General features: G+C 38.2%; 1 protein-coding gene and 1 pseudogene across 1 annotated transcript in view; one reads left to right on the top strand and one right to left on the bottom strand.

The window, feature by feature from the left end:
• Window positions 1-1780: 1780 nt before the first annotated feature.
• LOC127423207 (Fanconi anemia core complex-associated protein 100-like) lies at window positions 1781-5920 on the bottom strand (annotated as a pseudogene).
• Window positions 5921-6830: 910 nt separating this feature from the next.
• Window positions 6831-18595, top strand: part of LOC127422769 (medium-chain acyl-CoA ligase ACSF2, mitochondrial-like) — a 31669-nt gene continuing 19904 nt past the window's right edge. The window contains exons 1-10 of the mRNA XM_051666512.1: window positions 6831-7135; window positions 9127-9322; window positions 11084-11212; window positions 11308-11361; window positions 11628-11746; window positions 11870-12032; window positions 15648-15743; window positions 17191-17342; window positions 17583-17674; window positions 18082-18158. Of these exons, the coding sequence (XP_051522472.1) occupies window positions 7026-7135; window positions 9127-9322; window positions 11084-11212; window positions 11308-11361; window positions 11628-11746; window positions 11870-12032; window positions 15648-15743; window positions 17191-17342; window positions 17583-17674; window positions 18082-18158 (1188 nt within the window). The 5' untranslated portion in view covers window positions 6831-7025. The remainder of the gene's footprint in view (window positions 7136-9126; window positions 9323-11083; window positions 11213-11307; window positions 11362-11627; window positions 11747-11869; window positions 12033-15647; window positions 15744-17190; window positions 17343-17582; window positions 17675-18081; window positions 18159-18595) is intronic.

Genomic DNA, 18595 nt, shown 5'->3' with positions numbered 1-18595 from the left:
GAGCATCCTGAAGATCTTTATAAAGAGACTAATAAAAGAAAAAGCTGTTTTTTTTGTTAGACACTTGGTGTTGTATCTGATTTATGTAAATGTATCCGATACATGTGAACTAAGAATAATTACAGACTAAGACTTCTATGAAAACAATGAGGAACAAACAACATAATTAAAGGGATAAGTCACCAAAAAAATGAAAATTCTCATCATTTTCTCACCGTCATGCCATCCCAGTTGTATATGACTTTCTTTCTTCTGTGAAACACAACCGAAGATTTTAAGAAAAATACCTCAGCTCTGTAGGTTTGAAACTCCCCAAACCACATAAAGGTGGCGTAAAGCTAATCCATAAGACTCCAGAGGTTAAATCCATGTCTTCAAAAGTAATATGATAGCTGTGAGTGAGAAATACATCAATATTTAAGTCCTTTTTTACTATATATCTTAACTTTCTTCTTTTGTTTTTGGTGAGTCGCCAAAGTTCTGGCCACCATTGACTTGCATTGTGTGGACTTACAGAGCTGACATATTCTTCAAAATATCTTTGTTTAGCAGAAGAAAGAAAGTCATACACATCTTAGATGCCATGAAGGTGAGTAAATGATGAGAGAATTTTCATTTTTGGGTGAACTATCCCTGTAAATGATGTGAGTGATGGGATCTTTACCTCAACATGCCGTACAGTTTCACACAAGCTCTGGGCTTTTAACTGCTTTGTATGTCCACATTTCTCTCCGAGAAGCACCTGTTGGGAATTTCGTGAACTGTAAATGAGATTCAAATGTAAATTAAATTTTTTTCAAAGATGGAAAGACTTTGTGAGTTGAGTACCAGTAAACACCTCAAAATGGCATGATGCAGTCCACACACGGCTGCCATAAACGTACTCTCCACCCGAATCTCCAAGACAGCTAGTCATTCAGAACTTACATTTTCCATTGTCATTTTAAATGACATAATTATGATCATTGAATCTCAATAAAATCTAACAATTATAATCAATCATGTGAATAGCCTGATCTAGACTAATCAGTAGTTTAAATCAGCACCTCTTTCGCCAGAAGTTTGACAGTGCATCCATCTGGGCTGTAGGCACACACCACTGGGCTTTGTACAGATGTCTGTCCTATACCCTCAGGCTTAGATACCAACCAGTTTAGCACAGATACACATATTTCTGTACTGTTAGTGGCTGAGAGGTGCAGTTTGGTCTTTAGAAGTTCTGACAATACCTTGACCTCCACTGTCAGGGGTCCTGATTTAGGAACAATATCAGTTTCTCGGGTTAGCACTCCTCTGGAACTCAGGAAAGCTTGGATGCCATCCATGGCAGTGCTGTGTTTGATAATGTTACCAGGAGAAAATGATTCCTCTATCCTTAAAGCATCAAGCCAGTCCACTGTTAAAGTATTCAAAGGAACACTGATAGAGCCCGTTCCTGTTAGAAGTTGAGGCACTCCAAGAGAGTGCAATGCTTCCGGGCCAAATAAAGCTGAGAGTGAGAAGACAAGAAAACATTTGCTGGCAGAGACAGCTCGCAAAAACTTTCAAGAGGAATTGTTACAACCAGTTTTTGACCACAATCCAGTTTCCTGAATGGAAATGAGTAGGTCCTGAGCTCTGCATATTTGCACACTGAGAATAGGATAATTGATGGACCTGAATACACAAAGTCCAGCCCTGTTCCAATGTATACACACTTGCATTTTCTAGTCCACATCTGAGAGTCAAAGAGTCTCTTTGGAGCATTGAGCTCCATCTAGCCACACCATGATAGGTGATTGGTTGTTTGTCCATACTAAACAAATTTTTATTCCCATCATTGGCCAACAGTATGCTGCAGACATTCATGACTTTATTCAGATGCTTGATAGACTCGTTTTTCTCCTGAAGCTTGCATTTTAAGGATTCTAACCTGCAGAAGACAGTAAAAACTGATATTTAATTTTCATCGGTGGAAAACGTGACATTGTTCAATGATGAAATATCAATCTTCTCCCAAACATTTCCAATGGAAGTCAGTAGATCTTTCACTCTCTGGCCTGCTTGAAATGAGGGTAACCTGGACATATTTCCTGTCTCTGCCCCTTGAGGAAGGTACACCTGCAGGAGCCTTCCACTTAAGGATAAGGCCAACAGCTGCACAGATCCTTTACATGCAAACACAAATTCTTTTCAAACACAACTCTGCAAAAGACTAGTAAACTGCAGAGAGTTTGGGCAGAATTGACTGTGCCATATCTGTGAGATTAGTATACGGCCCAGCCAGTGCTAAACTCCTGCATACACCAAGGCTGTCTGAGTTCAGAGCTGGCAGATGGGACTCAGTACCTGCTGCTTCTGATGACAATGTTTTGGTGAGCTGAAGAGCATGTAGGTCACTGTGAGAGCTGTAGTACAGGTGTTTATCATCAACACAGGCACACATCACTGGCCCTCGTATACTATGCACATTGAAGCCTGTAAAGTATGAATTTCACAATTCCTTAGTACCAAATTACCCAACAAATTCATTAGATAAATGTAAGACAATGCAAAAGCAATGTATTTTATAAATAATTGTTTTAATCCTTACTATAATCTGCCTCCATCCCTTCAGAGTTTGCTTGCTTGCTTCTGACCTACAGAAGTTTGCCTCTTTGACCAAATACAACGAGACACTGAGGACCCTGCTCCCCAGAGACGCAGGTTCCAATACATATGATTGGCTGCTCTAAGCTATGGAGCACTCCGACTGGTGATATCTGCTCACCTCTTGGACCAGCCATTTGGGGGAGGAGCAAAGGAAAGTAGCAAATACATCCATCAGGTAAACCAAAGAGAATGACTGGAGAATTGACTAAAGATGCGTCCACCAAAAACAAGAGCCTGAAAAGACAAGACTCAAGATGAGGATGGAGTGGAGACTTTTGAGTGCTGAGTGACGTGGAGCCCTCAGGGTAAATGCAGGTCAGTACTGGAGGTGATCTCAGACAGTTTTCTTTGTCTGGTATGTTCATTACATCTTCAGTGGTGTTTAAAGTGCATGTGTTTACAGCTGTGACCTGGAAGCTTGCAAGTTTATGAAGGGGTCTGGATCCAGGCTCTTCATAGAGATCAAAACTCCAGATGGACTAAGAGTCACAAGGATCTTCTCAACTATGGTGAATACTTGCAGGCTGACATTTTTGAAGACAATGGGATCATCTGATACAGTGTAAAGAACAGAGCCAAGACTTTTGTTCACTGGAAGACGAGACGAACTAGAAAGAAAAAAGCATTGGCAACAAAAATTAGAAACATTTTACATTGTGTTACATTAACATGTCAAAGATTGTAAGGTGCATATATTCTAGATTTTTGGCATTTCAAAGTAACACATGCGTTTTTTTATCATTCACAATTGAAAACATTTGAAAGTACAGATGATACTACTATTACCTGGGATGTGATGGCAGAGGAGCACAGTAAAGCCCACCATTCTCGCAAAGAGCATAAAGTCTGTGTTTGTAATCAGTCAATGCCAAACATTTCACTGGAGTTTCAAACTGCAGCACAGTCTAAAAAACATTTATTAAATAAATAGATCACCCAAAAATGTTAATGATATCATAATTTACTCATCCTCATGATGTTTCAAACCAATATGGCTTGCTTTCTTGATGTTTTAATGAATACACATCTTTTCAATACAATGTCAGTGGATGGTGACATGTGAAAAGCTTTAAAAAAATAAACTTATAGCATTATAAAACGACTCATGCCTCATATTCTAAATTTAAAGACAAGGCATGCAATTACAGTGAAAAAAAAAAGTTATTTTTCAGTGAAAATCTTGACGCCCGTTGCACGTTAATGAGTGCACGAGAACAGCTCATTCAGTGGCATGCGAGTTCATGCGAGAACTTGCATTGTTTTGCACTAAAAACAAGAAGTTCTGGTGTGAACACGCATGCAGCTTTTCTAATAGACTACTTTTATGATGATTGTGTCTTTTTTATGCTCTCAACTGATTCACCATCAACTGCCATTGTATGGAAAAGATGGACTGGAATTCCTTAAAATGTCTTCCTTTTATGTTCCGCATAAAGGCGCGGTCAAATTTATGCTGCCTTCATGTGCTATTGGAATTATCCTACTTCCCACTTCTGAAGTTGTAATTAAGAGTGCATCACGAGTGCTTCGTTGTCTGAAAAGAACAGGAAACATGGACAACACCTGGTTCAGTCATCCGTATTTTTTGAGGAACTTTTATTTTGACACCAGTCACTCCATAATACATATTACTCAGTTTGCTGACGAAAACAGAATTTTGGTCAAATACAAGTTATTTTCATGGTGTAGAAATGTACAACATGCATCAAATGGTTGTTGATATACATAAATGAATATGACTGAAACAGTAAGAGCTAACAATCAGTTGTATTTAGTTATACACTACCGGTCAAAAGTTTTGAAACACGACTGAAATGTTTCTCATGATCTTAAAAATCTTTTGATCTGAACGCGTATGCTTAAATGTCTGAAATTAGTTTTGTAGACAAAAATATAATTGTGCCAACATATCAATTTATTTCATTATAAAACTACAATTTTATAAAAAATTTTAAAAAAAAGTTTTTGAAATTGATGACTAGTTCAGCTAGTGCGCATGTCCATTCTCGAGTTGACTGACAGGCTATGTCTGTATCTAAAAGGTGATTGGCTCTTTTATCTGTAAGGCGGATTTTTATCTACATCCTTTGGCCGTTGGGCGTTCCTATTGCTCTGCTTAATAGCCTCCGGTAGCAACATGGTTTAATCCATCCAGTTATATTCTGTTGATTAATCCAGTTTCATGTAAATACTTAATTAAAGCCCTATCTACTTCCATCTATTTATTTCCTAGTAACCCCTTAATATTCCATCTCCTTCCATTTTTAGATATAATTTATTTTAGTTTAATTCCTTGTACATTATTGTACATATAATTAGCACATGTTCCACATTTTTCTTACATTTACATACCTCACATTTATCTGTATGTATTTTATTAATAAGAAATAATGTATTATTTAATTATGCATGTCCTAACCATAGTCTATTAAATATATCTTCTCTTCTGTTTCTGTTACTGAAGGGATTAATTTGATTGATTTTTAAATATTGTAATACACTCACTGAACACTTTATTAGGTACACCTGTACACCTACTTATTTGTACAATTATCTAATCAGGCAATCGTGTGGCAGCAGTACATAAAATCATGAAGATACGGGTCAGGAGCTTCATGTTCAGATCAACCATCAGAATGGGGGTAAAATGTGATCTCAGTGATTTCTACTGTGGCGTGATTGTTGGTGCCAGACAGACTGGTATGAGTGCACTAGTGAGCCAAAACATTATGACCACTTGCCTAATATGCTGTTGGTCCTCCACGTGCCACCAAAACAGTGCCGACCTGCCAAGGCATGGCCTTTACAAGACCCCTGAAAGTGTCCTGTAGTATCTGGCACCAAGACATTAGCAGCAGATCCTTCATGTCCTGTAAGTTGTGAAGTGGAGCCATCCTGGATCGGACTTGTTGGTCCAGCACCTCCCACAGATGCTCAGTCAGACTGAGATCTGGGGAATTTGGAGGCCAGGGCAACACCTTGAACTCTTCATCATGTTCCTCAAACCATTTCCAAACAATTTGTGCAGTATGGCAGGGTGCATTATCCTGCTGAAAGAGGCCACTGCCATCAGGGAATAACATTGCCATGAAGGGGTGTACCTGGTCTGCAACAATGTTTGGGTAGGTAACACATGACGTGAAAGAAAACGGGACTCATCAGACCAGGCGACCTTCTTCCATTGTTCCAAGGTCCAGTTCCAATGCTCATGTGCACATTGTAGGTGGTTTCGGCGGTGGACAGGGGTCATTATGGTCACTCTTACCAGTCTGTGGCTACGAAGCCCCATCCGCAGCAGAGTGTGACGCACTGTGTGTTGTAACACATTCCTCCTGTAAACATCATTAAAATTTTCTGTGACTTTACTCCTGCCCATTTCTCCTGCATTCAACAAGTTGACTACGAGAACTGATCATTCGCTTACCATCTAATCTACCCATAACCTTGACATGGGGCCTTGTTAGGAGATGATCAATGTCATTCGCTTCACCTGTGAGTGGCCATAATGTTTTGGCTCTTTAGTGTATTTCTGTAACTGCTTTTTTCACATACAACAGTCTCTAGAGTTTACTCAGATTGGTGCCAAAACAGAAAACATCCAGTGAGAGAGGTCAACAGAGAATAGCCAGACTGGTCCGAGCTGAGAGAAAGACTACAGTAACACAGATAACCACTCTGTACAATTGTAGTGAGCAGAATAGCATCTCAGAATGTACAACATGTCGAACCTTGAGGCAGATGGGCTACAACAGCAGAAGAGCACATCAGATTCCACTTCTGTCAGCCAAGAACAGAAAGTTGATGCTGCATCGTGACTCTTATTCGAATATTTACAAAGAGATAAATTAGAAAATGACCAAATAAACACCTCTTATGGTCAGTAGAGGTTCAGAGTAAAGTTGCAGAGTGTTTTCATGTATCCCATAAGCTGATTGCAATGCCTGCTGGTGTGTAAACTCGATTACACCTTCTGACATTCCTTCTTATTCCAACCCACACCCCATCTTGATAATCCTGTGAGTTAGATGCATTTTGAGATAAAACCAGCACCTCAGCAAGTTCCACTGAAGTGATAAGGATTTTTTTTTTTGTTGTTGTTGTTTTTTGTTTGTTTTTTTGTTTTTTTGTTGAGTCAGCTACTGTTCAAATACCGTACAGCTCCTTTAGTTGTCATCTTGGAGTGGTTCAAGGATTAACTTTTCAACTTTGGGGACGTTGTGTAGAAATCGAGCATGCATGATTAAACAATGCCATTAACTCGTGGTTGTTTATTTTAATGTAATGTGCATGTAGACACAGTAGTCGCACAGAGTTTCTGAACATATTCCGAAATAAGAACTGAGATTCTTCAGAGTTGTTGTAGCTTATAACATAACAGTAGGCGAAAGAGAGAAATGTCTTCGCAAATTCTTCTTACAAATCTACGCGCGACCGCACAATTGTGCAAAAGAGTGAAGAGTCTGCAGAGATCTTGGGCACCTGTTATATCTGCTCAACAGAGTTGGTAAGAACTCGTAGGCTAAAGCCATTCTGCACGTATGTTTACATCTTTTGCGATTTTATTTGGTAAATGTAGTCAAAGTTTTATTGTTCAAACACCCAAAACTCTAAAGTACTGTCTTCCGTTACATTTATGTCAGTTGCTGTCATATATATGTTATGATTAACAGAAAATAGCTGTAAATTACCGAAATAGCACATTATGACTTAAAGCAGATAGCCTGCAGAAAGATGGAAAAAACGTAGGTATTTTTCCATTTAAAATGCATACCGCAAAAGATAACCACTGGAATATAATGTTCAGACACTTTTGTATCCCAGGAGCTGATTTTATTTAATTTATAAAAACATTTTAAATCTAAAACTAGGCCTGTCAGATGTAAACTATTTTTTCTTTCTTTTTGCTATTTACAATGAAAGCCACATTAAAACTGTCTTGGGAACACCATGCCTTCATCATTTTTTTTTTATTTTTATATTTTGCTACTTTTCTAAAGCCTTTTATGTATTGATTTAATTGTTTTTGGCTACCTTTTTCCAAGACCCAGACTTTCAATGTTAATTTATGAAAATTAATCAAATGAATTATTAGCCTGCATTGTAGTAGACAAATTAAATAAATTAGTGAGATTTTGAAAAATATGGTACAATGGCACTAAAGGCACACCTTAAGGAAAACGTGCCTTTTTTCTGATCACAAAGTGTATTAATTTATTAAAATGTATTTTTTATTTATTTTTATTATTTTTTTAAATTATTTTTTTGGGGGGGGGGATTTTTCCCCCTTTTTCTCCCCAATTTGGAATGCCCAATTCCCAATGCGCTCTAAGTCCTCGTGGTGGCGTAGTGATTCGCCTCAGTCCGGGTGGCGGAGGACGAATCTCAGTTGCCTCCGCGTCTGAGACAGTCAACCCGCGCATCTTATCATGTAGCTTGTTGAGCGCGTTGCCACGGAGACATAGCGCGTGTGGAGGCTTCACGCCATCCACCGCGGCAACCACGCTCAATTCACCATGCGCCCCACCGAGAACAAACCACATTATAACGACCACGAGGAGGGTATCCCATGTGATTCTACCCTCCCTAGCAACCGGGCCAATTTGATTGCTTAGGAGACCTGGCTGGAGTCACTCAGCACACCCTGGGATTCGAACTAGTGAACTAGCGAACTCCAGGGGTGGTAGCATATGTATTTTTTATTGAATATTGATGGTGCAACATAGTTTGCTGTGAAAATAAATAATTACGGATGGTTGTTTTGATTGAAATGTATTATTTATTGAAAAGGTGGCAAACTTTGTTTTTGAGGAATAAACTAAGATAATGCTAATTTAAAATAACCACTTTAGAAAAGGGTTAACAATTTCATGTTAATTTTAATCACATTTGGCATTTCATAACATCTCGAGGATTTTATAAACAAATTCATTTCTGTTGTAATTGGGTCAGTCAATGTGGGTCCACTTTGAACATGTTTCATAACAAATCCATTTGCCACACTTAAGAAAAACTATTTTTACACCAAATACTATCCTTTCACTTATTGGACAGTTATTAAAAAAACTTTTGATTTGATCACCTTGAACAATACTGAAAATGATAAATAAGTATCAAAATAAATGTGATAATTTCAGGGATAATTTCTCATTAGCTCCATGAATTTGAAACATTTATAAAATGATTAAAAATTAGATCAAATTACCTCAAAATCAGACTTTAGACATTGCACGCAAAGATGTCATGGATCAGGGATATTTTGCCATTTATAATGACAAACAGCTGTTAAGAAAAGTACTGTGGTAGTTTTTGTTTCTTTTTAGTGTTTTGGGAGAAAATCAAAATCAAAAGTGCCTTTTACCCTGGGGGTCCTTTAGCACCATTGTACCTTATAATTTAAGAAAGTCATCGGGGCCAAGAGTACCTATAGTTGAAGAATCATCCATATCTCTATCTCTCTTTACACACACTCTCCACCTTGCTTCTCTTTTTATCCAGTGCCATTCATGTGGATAACCCACCCAATGTCCCATCCCTGACTACCAGCTATGTCCATGGCATCTCCTCCCATCCACTGCTTTCTAAGACTGTGGACCAGTGCCTTCAAGCCTCAGTGGAGCGCTACCCTGACCGTGAAGCTTTGGTTTTTTTGCAGGATGGAATACGCAAGACATTTGCTCAGTTTCACCAAGAAGTAAGTGGCCAGCTTTTCTGCTTTATCCTCAGTAGTCCGGCTAGAGTAGTGAGACTAACTGTTAAAACTTACTAACCATGTTGCTTCCCATTTTATACATATCAGCCATGTGAGGGAGAGATATAAGGAGAGAGGAGAGCCACATTGCCCCCAATGTCATAAGTGTACGTGGAATGAAGGATCTTGGCCAAATCCTAAAATAATAATAATAGTAAAAAAAAAAAAAAATACACACACAAGCACATTCCTGAACAGGCCCCTATAGAGCCGTTCAGCTTGTAGTCCAAAAACCCAGAAGAGAATTCGCCATGGGTTCCCCCTGGATTTTCTTATGGGTTTTTATAATGGGGTTTTTGAACTTAAGAGAAAAAATAAGGTCTGGACACTTTTTCTACAACAAAAATTGACACAGTCATACCTCAAACATGAATTTTGAAGCCGTATTGAATTACATACTTTTTTTTTTTTTAAACTTGGTGGCTTCAAAATTCATGTTTGAGGTATGACTGTGTGTAATTTATATTGTAGAACAAAATGTCCACGTATCGTCAAGTTTACCACAGACCTTATTTTACACAAGTTCAAAAACCCCATTTCAAAAACCTATATGAAAATCCTGAAGGAACCCATGGCGAATTAGACTTCTGGGTTCGCTTACAAATTGAGGTCATGGCTGAACAGCTCTATTAATCAGACCTTAGGTTGTTAAAATACAGCAAACTATACACTTTATTTATACACTTTTAGCTTTTTATTGCCTTTTATACTTTTTTACCACAGTTTTTATGTGAAATTTTGTACTGAAGTGGAGTGGAATTTTTTTTAAATTATAAATTACGCTCATTTTACCCTAGTTTATTTTTATTGTTGAGTGTATTGTAACATTGTATTATTCAGTCACTGCCATGACGACATGTAGCAATAATCAAAAATACTGAATGTAAACCACTGATATATAAATAGAATTGGATTACTAATGCAACCTTAAACTGCCAGCAGGAGGAGAAGCCACCGGAAGTGTTCGAGCAGCCATTTTAGTATGCCCAAACTCTCTTAGAGCGTCAATGACTGACAGGTGAAAGCACACCCCTTTCACTGTCTCCAACTTGCGGAAATGACAGTTGCATTTCGCCCTCTAGTGACAATCATGTCTGATGTTTAATTTGCTTGTTATGGATAATATTAGTTACGAGGGAGAAGATATACGCCGATCGCGATGTCAGAGCATTCACCTACCCAGGTGTTCAGCTTATCAGTGCAGCACAACAATCACCAAAAATTCCAGACTTTGAATTACATGTTTAGGAAGTTTGCATTGTAGGGATGTACAGTACATGCAGATTTCAGAAATAAAATCAGTGATTGACTAATGTTTACTCGATGAAATGAGATGATTTCTGATAAAGTCAATAGGGACACTGGAATGTTTGGGCATTGCAATATGGCGGTGCAGTGGCTTCACTGATATGACGTCATGAGCAATCCAGTTCTATATATATATATCAGTGGTTGGAACATATCCAAGAAAGTATTACATTCTCACAAGATGTTCCATTCCGGAGAGAAAAAGACACCCTGTCACCTAAAGTTTAACTCACCCTGTGCCTTAGATTAACTAGAAAAGTTTTTTTATTCTGCCTCTCTTTTATATTGTGTTATGTATTGACACATTGAATGACACCTCAGTTAATGATATTCAAATGCCTTCAGGATTGATAGACAATCAACAAGTGTAAACATGTAATAGTATTTTGATTTCAGGTGGAACAGTTGGCAGCAGGTCTGTTGGCTGTTGGGTTGAAGAAGGGGGATCGCTTGGGGATGTGGGGACCAAACATCTATGAGTGGGTGCTGATGCAGTTTGCCACAGCCAAAGCAGGGATCATTTTGGTGAGTGTTTTTGACTATCTCTAAATAGTTTTTCTGAGTAGTTGTCCACAGCTATTCTTGTACCTAACCTGCTCAAGATTGTTGTTGTTTTACAGGTGTCAGTGAACCCTGCTTATCAGTTGCAGGAGGTAGAATTTGCACTCAGAATGGTAAGTTAATGTTTGTAAATGCACAAAAGGCCAATAAACAACAGAATGTCCCAAACTGTACAGACCTGTTTTTTGGTTTTTAATTTTCACTCAAACTGATTTCTGATTCTGGCTCTGATTTAATCTGCACCAGTGTGCGGATTATATATTGACTTTTTAAAATGAAATTTTAAGACCCTTCACCCCATAATTCACACCCTGTTCTGCACTACTATGCATCTAACAATAATACTTCACATGACTATTTGCCTGAATATGTCTTTTAGGTGCAGTGCAATGCAATTGTTTGTCCGACTCAATTCAAGACCCAAAAGTACTGCGAAATGTTAAGGCAACTTATCCCAGAGATGAACAGCACTTCTCCTGGAGGAATCAATATTTTAAAGTACGTATGACATTAGTTAAAGCTCTTGGAGATCTACACAATCAATATTGATGGTCTAAGAGCTAACAAAGTTGTATTTTGTAGTTTTTGACACACATGGATTGAACTACTGCTCTATTTTAGACTACCAGATCTTCACACTGTGATCCTGACAGACAGTCATCAGCCAGGGACTTTTCACCTGAAAGATGTGATGCAGGCTGGGACCAGCCAACACCATCAGCAACTACAAGACCTGCAGAAAAAAGTCATGTGTGATGATCCCATTAACATTCAGTTTACCTCGGTACTGTTCTATTTTTAACTCATACCTCTCCATTTTAACAGCATTAACCTGTTGAAAAGACCAGCCTGTTGTCTCTCCAGGCATCTTAAAGGAATATTCCTGTGATTCAATACAAGTTAAAGGTGCTGTAAGCGATTTCAGCACCTTTAACTTGTATTGAATCGCAGGAATATTCCTTTAATAGAAATACAGGGAATACAAGGATTATACCTTGTATTCCCTGCTCTCAAAAATGTGCTTTATTGAGAGCAGAAATTGTTAAAAACAACAGCTACAAAATAGCACCCTCAGCTGACAACTGTTATTAGCAACATGGCATAAAATTGCATTTTGCCTCAATAATTCGCTGCAACTACAATACTATGAAAACGTGCAAAATGATTGACAGACAAAAAGTGTCATTGTCCGCGGAGACATTTTTGTTTGCTGTTTACAGAGTCTAGAGCTGTCACAGAGATGGGTGAGTCGGTGAGATATCTCAGGATCAGTGGCAGTTCTAGAGGGGGGGCCTGTGAGTTCCCCTCCACTCACAGAAACAACAATTGTTTAAAGACAGATTGTTTCACTTTTAATTGACTATATCACAATTCTAGTGGGTCAGAAGTTTACAAACACTAAGTTAACTGTGCCTTTAAGCAGCTTGGTAAATTCCAGAAAATGACATCAAGCCTTTAGACAATTAGCCAGTTAGCTTTTGATAGGAGGTGTACTGAATTGGAGGTGTACCTGTGAATATATTTTAAGGCCTACCTTCAAACTCAGTGCCTCGTTACTTGGCATCATGGGAAAATCAAAAGAAATTAGCCAAGACCTCAGTCTGGTTCATCCTTGGGAGCAATTTCCAAATGCCTGAAGGTACCATGTTCATCTGTACAAACAATAGTACGCAAGTATAATCACCATGGGACCACGCAGCCATCATACCGCTCAGGAAGGAGATGCATTCTGTCTCCTAGATGAATGTAGTTTGGTGCGAAAAGTGCAAATCAATCACAGAACAACAGCAAAGGACCTTGTGAAGATACTGGAGGAAACAGTTAGACAAGTATCTATATCCACAGTAAAACGAGTCCTAAATCAACATAACCTGAAAGGCTGCTCTAATATTGCCACAAAAAGCCAGACTACAGTTTGCAAGTGCACATGGGGACAAAGATCTTACTTTTTGGGGAATTTTCATGTGGTCTGATGAAAAAAAATCAAACTGTTTGGCCAGAATGACCATCATTATGTTTGGAGTAAAAAGAGTAAGGCTTGCAAGCCGAAGAACAACATCCCAACCGTGAAGCATGGGGGTGGCAGCATCATGTTGTGGGGGTGCTTTGCTGCAGGAGGGACTGGTGCACTTCACAAAATAGATGGCATCATGAGGAAGGAAAATTATGTGGATATATTGAAGCAACATCTCAAAATGTCAGCCAGGAAGTTAAAGCTCTGTCGCAAATGGGTCTTCCAAATGGACAATGACCCCAAGCATACCTCCTTATTTGTGGCAAAATGGCTTAAGGACAACAAAGTCAAGGTATTGGAGTGACCATCACAAAGCCCTGACCTCAATCTGAAATTTGTGGGCAGAACTGAAAAAGTATGTGCGAGCATGGAGGCCTACAAACTTGACTCAGTTACACCAGTTTTGTCTGGAGGAATGGGCCAAAATTCCAGCAACTTATTGTGAGAAGCTTGTGGAAGGCTACCCAAAACATTTGACCCAAGTTAAACAATTTAAAGGCAATGCTACCAAATACTTACAAAGTGTATGTAAACTTCTGACTCACTGGGAATGTGATGAAAGAAATAAAAGCTGAAATAAATCATTCTCTCTACTATTATTACTACTACTATTTCACATTCTTCAAATAAAATAGTGATCCTAACTGACCTAAGACAGGGAATGTTTTCTACGATTAATGTCAGGAATTGTGAAAAACTGAGTTTAAATGTATTTGGCTAAGGTGTATGTAAACTTCTGACTTCAACTGTATATACGCCATTCTGTTATATGTACTATTATTTGAATGTCTATTTATACTCCTACCTTGTTTTATATTCTGTCTCACTGTAATGTTCTGTGTGCACTTGTTTCTCCTATCACCAAAAACAAAATTCCTTGTGTACATGAGAACACTTGGCAATAAAGCTCATTCTGATTATGTTTACGTTGATTTTATGTTAAGTTGATTTATGTCATTAAAGTTATGTTGACTCTTTTGCTGGTTCCTGCCTCCTCCTTGCCCATCTTGTGAACCCTGGTACACTGGTGCTGAAACCCGGGAAGGAGGAGGGATGCGCTGTGGTGGAGTCCTTGCTGCAGCCGTCCACCAGGGGAGGAGCGGCTGTCGTCCACCAGGGGGCGGAGGAGTGGCTGAGGACCAGGCAACGACGGGTCCGGGGACCGGCGAGCGAGTGTTTTTCTCTCTCTCCTCTATCCTCTCCCTCCCCTCGTCCCTCCCAGGGCTCCAGAGAGGCGGGGAAGACTTGCCGGCAGAAGGATGGCCGGAAGGGCAATACCTCTCCTCCAGGAAGGGAGAGAGAGAGACACAGGCGGCCACTGTGTGTGTGTCTGTGTGTTTGTTTAAGTTGATTTATGTCATTAAAGTTATGTTAACTGTTCTGCTGGTTCTCGCCTGCTCCTTGCCCATCTTGTGAACCCCGTTACACTGACTTTTTACCATAGACGGAATGCACCGAATTACCTCTTCCTACTGTTTGAATTGTGCATCGAAATGACCAATGAAAAGATGTTTAATCAGGCTGTCTGTTTAACAAGTATCTTGTAAGATTGTTTATGATAAAAATAGTTTTTCCATGCTCTTGAAAAATTAGGTTTTTTCATCAGACAGCGACGATATATATATATATTTCAAATTACTTTTGAGCTGTTTTCATCCCTTTGCGATTGTCCAAGGGAGAGATGGATTACATCACTTGTTTGCTCTTCCTTGCATTCCCAGATGTCATCCTCGAATTTTGCCACTTCTCAATTCTCAACCCGTTTTCAACAACCTGAATATTGAGACCTGAATTTCATGACCTGAAATCCACTACTTGAATAATAAAAACTTGAATTTCACAACCTGAATTTTTTTTTTAGGTGAATTCACACAAAATATTTTCAAATATGTAAAATTTACAGCAACATTTTGCGATAACATCAAATTACACTCCTTTCAAGATCATGAATTCTAAGGCTTTTTCAAATTCAAGTTCTGGTGATATAAAAATGACACCATAGTTGACCAGCATTTTTCTTACTGGTGAACAGCATGATTGTGCTGAACTAAAAACATGCTAAGCTGGCATTTTCAGCTGGTTTATAAAATAAAATAAAAAAATCCCCTCAGTTCTGATTCACATTGATGTTATTGAGTAGCTCCTGGTACTGTGGATTGAGTTGTATGAACTTCGAGTGAACTTGATCTAAACACTGTGTGTGTGTGTGTGTGTGATATATATATATATATATATATATATATATATATATATATTAGTATGTGTAGAAATGTGTATATACAGTATATACGTGTGTGTGTATATACTGTATATATATATTTAAACAGTATATATACAGTGTATATATATTAGTTTTGTCATCCTCATGTTTTTTGATGTTCTTAGGGAACCACAGGAAGACCCAAAGGAGCCACACTGACCCACCACAACATTGTCAACAATGCTTACTTCATCGGCATGCGCATTGGCTACAGCTGGAGGGTGGGTACTTGGAACTAATCAAAGGGACAAAAACGTCAATACAGTAAAAGTAGTATGGGTTTTAGAATTTGTTTTGTTTTTTGGACCAAATAATCTGTGTCTGGGAAACTGGTCTTTAGACTTTTATTTATCCTGTTTAAAAGAATCCTGTGTTTTAATGAAATCTTCATAAATTTCCTTTAAAGGGATAGTTCACCCAAAAATGAACATTTTCTCCACATTTACTCACCCTCATGCCATCTCAGATTTTCTTTCTTCTGCTGAACACAAACTAAGATTTTTAGAAGAATATCTCAGTTCTGTAGGTCCATACAATGCAAGTAAATGGGTACCAAAATTCTGAAGCTCAAATGCACATAAACACATCATAGAAGTAATCCATAAGACTCCAGTGATAAATCCATATCTTCAGAAGTGATATGAGAGGTGTGGGTGAGAAACTGATCAATATTTGTCTTTTTTTTTAAACTATAAATTATCCTTCCTGCCCAGCAGGTGGCGATATGCATGAAGAATGCAAATCACCAAAAACAATAGATGCATTTAAATTCAGTTTTTACAAAGTGAGTTACTAATTAATTAAATCAACCATCATTTTTTTTTGCTTCATATCTGCATTTTCATGCTTATAACTGATATGCCGATGGTTTAATTTGGTAAATAATTTGTCGATAAATATTTGCATTGGCGGCTGCACCTTGTGAAACAACGTTTGACTCTCATGAACGAAGCCCTGTTACGTACATTTTCTGCTTATCTGCTGTCTTATCTGCGGTCCTCTCTGCTTTGCTGCAGCTAAATAGTTTATGTATTGATACAGTGAAAAATATTATTTGTTCGTTCAAAAATTGCTGTTGTGTTAACTACAAAAACATTTGAGTTGTAAACCTTAGACAACAGTCGATGGTCAGACTGATGATATTTTTTGAAAATGTGTTCACAAACCGAGGTGGTAGCGTGGTGATGCTTCCTTTACACCTCAGGATGTGAAATAATTTTCAATAATAAATTAACTATTCGAGTGTACTTATAACACGGCTACCACATGTAGGGACCTATGGTTTCTGCAATTTTAAAAACAGGGGCGGAATCAATGAATCCATTAATAAAAATGACATTAGCTATAAAACGTGGAATGTCTCGTAATTTGACATTTTTGGGAGGAGAAAGAATGTTTGAAAGCACAAATAATCCAATTTAAATTGCAATATGTCTTAGTATGATTATTAAACTGCAAAAGGCTGCAATTTTATTAAAGTAATTAATAATCTGCATGTGCTGCATGCTTCAAAATGAATGTGTGTAATGAATTTAGAAAAAACAACCATTCAATAACCACACACACAAAAAACAATCATGACCCCTCATGTGTTTTTGCTTTGAAATTTTAAAATTGTGCCTTGAAAAGAGTGGGAACCCTGATATTGTACCTTTTTTCTTTTTACAGAAAAATGTGCGAGTGTGCTTGCCGGTGCCGATGTACCACTGTTTTGGTTCTGTGGGTGGTGGTATGGTCATGGCCTTGCATGGCGTCACATTGGTTTACCCATCTACTGCTTATGATGGACGTGCCAACCTGGTGGCTATGCAGAAAGAGAAGTATGCCGTCACATATTTTAATCTTTATTGAACCTGACTGAAAACTCACGTTTTTATGTGTAGATCTCATATGTAATTTTCAGATTAGAGTTTAATTGCATTTCTGTCATTTACTATTCTTCCCAATGTCTGTTGCATTAACATAGTCAAGTTACGTTATATTTTTTAAATGCAGTTTGTTGCATCTACCATTTGCACAGGGTTTCATTCTCTGATCTGGTATTTGAACTGTTCCTTCAGGTGTACATTTTTCTACAGCACTCCTACTATGCTTATAGACATGCTTGGTCAGCATGACCTGGCCCAGTTTGATTTGTCATCAGTTGTGGGTGGTGAGTTATTCAAATTTTTATACAGTCTCAAACTAGGTCAAAATCTAAATGCCATGCTGAAAAGACCAGCATATGTTGTGTTTTGATTGCTGGTCCCCTGCATGGGATGATGGTGTGCGTGTGTCCCTATCAGGCCTCTTCACTAGCTTAAATAACAAGACTCGCTTCATGCTGGTTGACTAGCTTCACCAGCCTAGGTGATGCTGGTCCACCAGCTAGACCAGCACCAAACCAACACTAACCAACATTAACTGCTGCTAAACTAGTCCAGCATGGAAATGCATGCTGGTCTAAGCTTGTCTTTTCAGCAGAATTATGGACAATGAATTTGCATTTGTTATAGATTACATTAATAATGAAGGAGTACATCCTGTAATTTTATCAGAACTCCGTTTTGTGTATGTCAGGTATTGTGGCTGGCTCTCCTTGTCCTCCTGAGGTTATCCAGAATGCCATCAATATCATGGATATTAAGGAATTGTTGGTAAGTAGTGACACAGCTACAAAAGATCAAAGAGGGTACGTTTGTTGTTTAGTTACAACTTTTCGATGTCAGTATATTCTCTGTAGCCTCTTTGAAAAATTTGTGATAACCAGGAATTGAATTGTTACACACAAAATCACTCAAAATCGTTTTTCCCTCCACTCAGGTATTGAGGTATTAAAGTTTCAATCTAAGACAATGTATGTGCCCTATACTAATTCCCCACACAACTGATAATCCGCACCCACATGAAATCTTTCCAGTATATTTTGTATTTATTTGTACAAAATATATAGGCTACTCCTTTATCTTTTCTCTCCTTATTCAATGCATTTTGAAGAACATGATATAGAGGAGGCAGGATCAGAATAAGAGGCAAATTTAATTTTAAATTTTCTACAAATCTATTTATACCACAGGCTTTTTAAAGAACATAT

This window comes from Myxocyprinus asiaticus, chromosome 32 (genome assembly GCF_019703515.2).
Source record: "Myxocyprinus asiaticus isolate MX2 ecotype Aquarium Trade chromosome 32, UBuf_Myxa_2, whole genome shotgun sequence".
NCBI lineage: Eukaryota > Metazoa > Chordata > Actinopteri > Cypriniformes > Catostomidae > Myxocyprinus > Myxocyprinus asiaticus.
The sequence above is the reverse complement of the archived record's forward strand: the minus strand, read 5'-3'. Positions and strand labels throughout refer to the sequence as shown.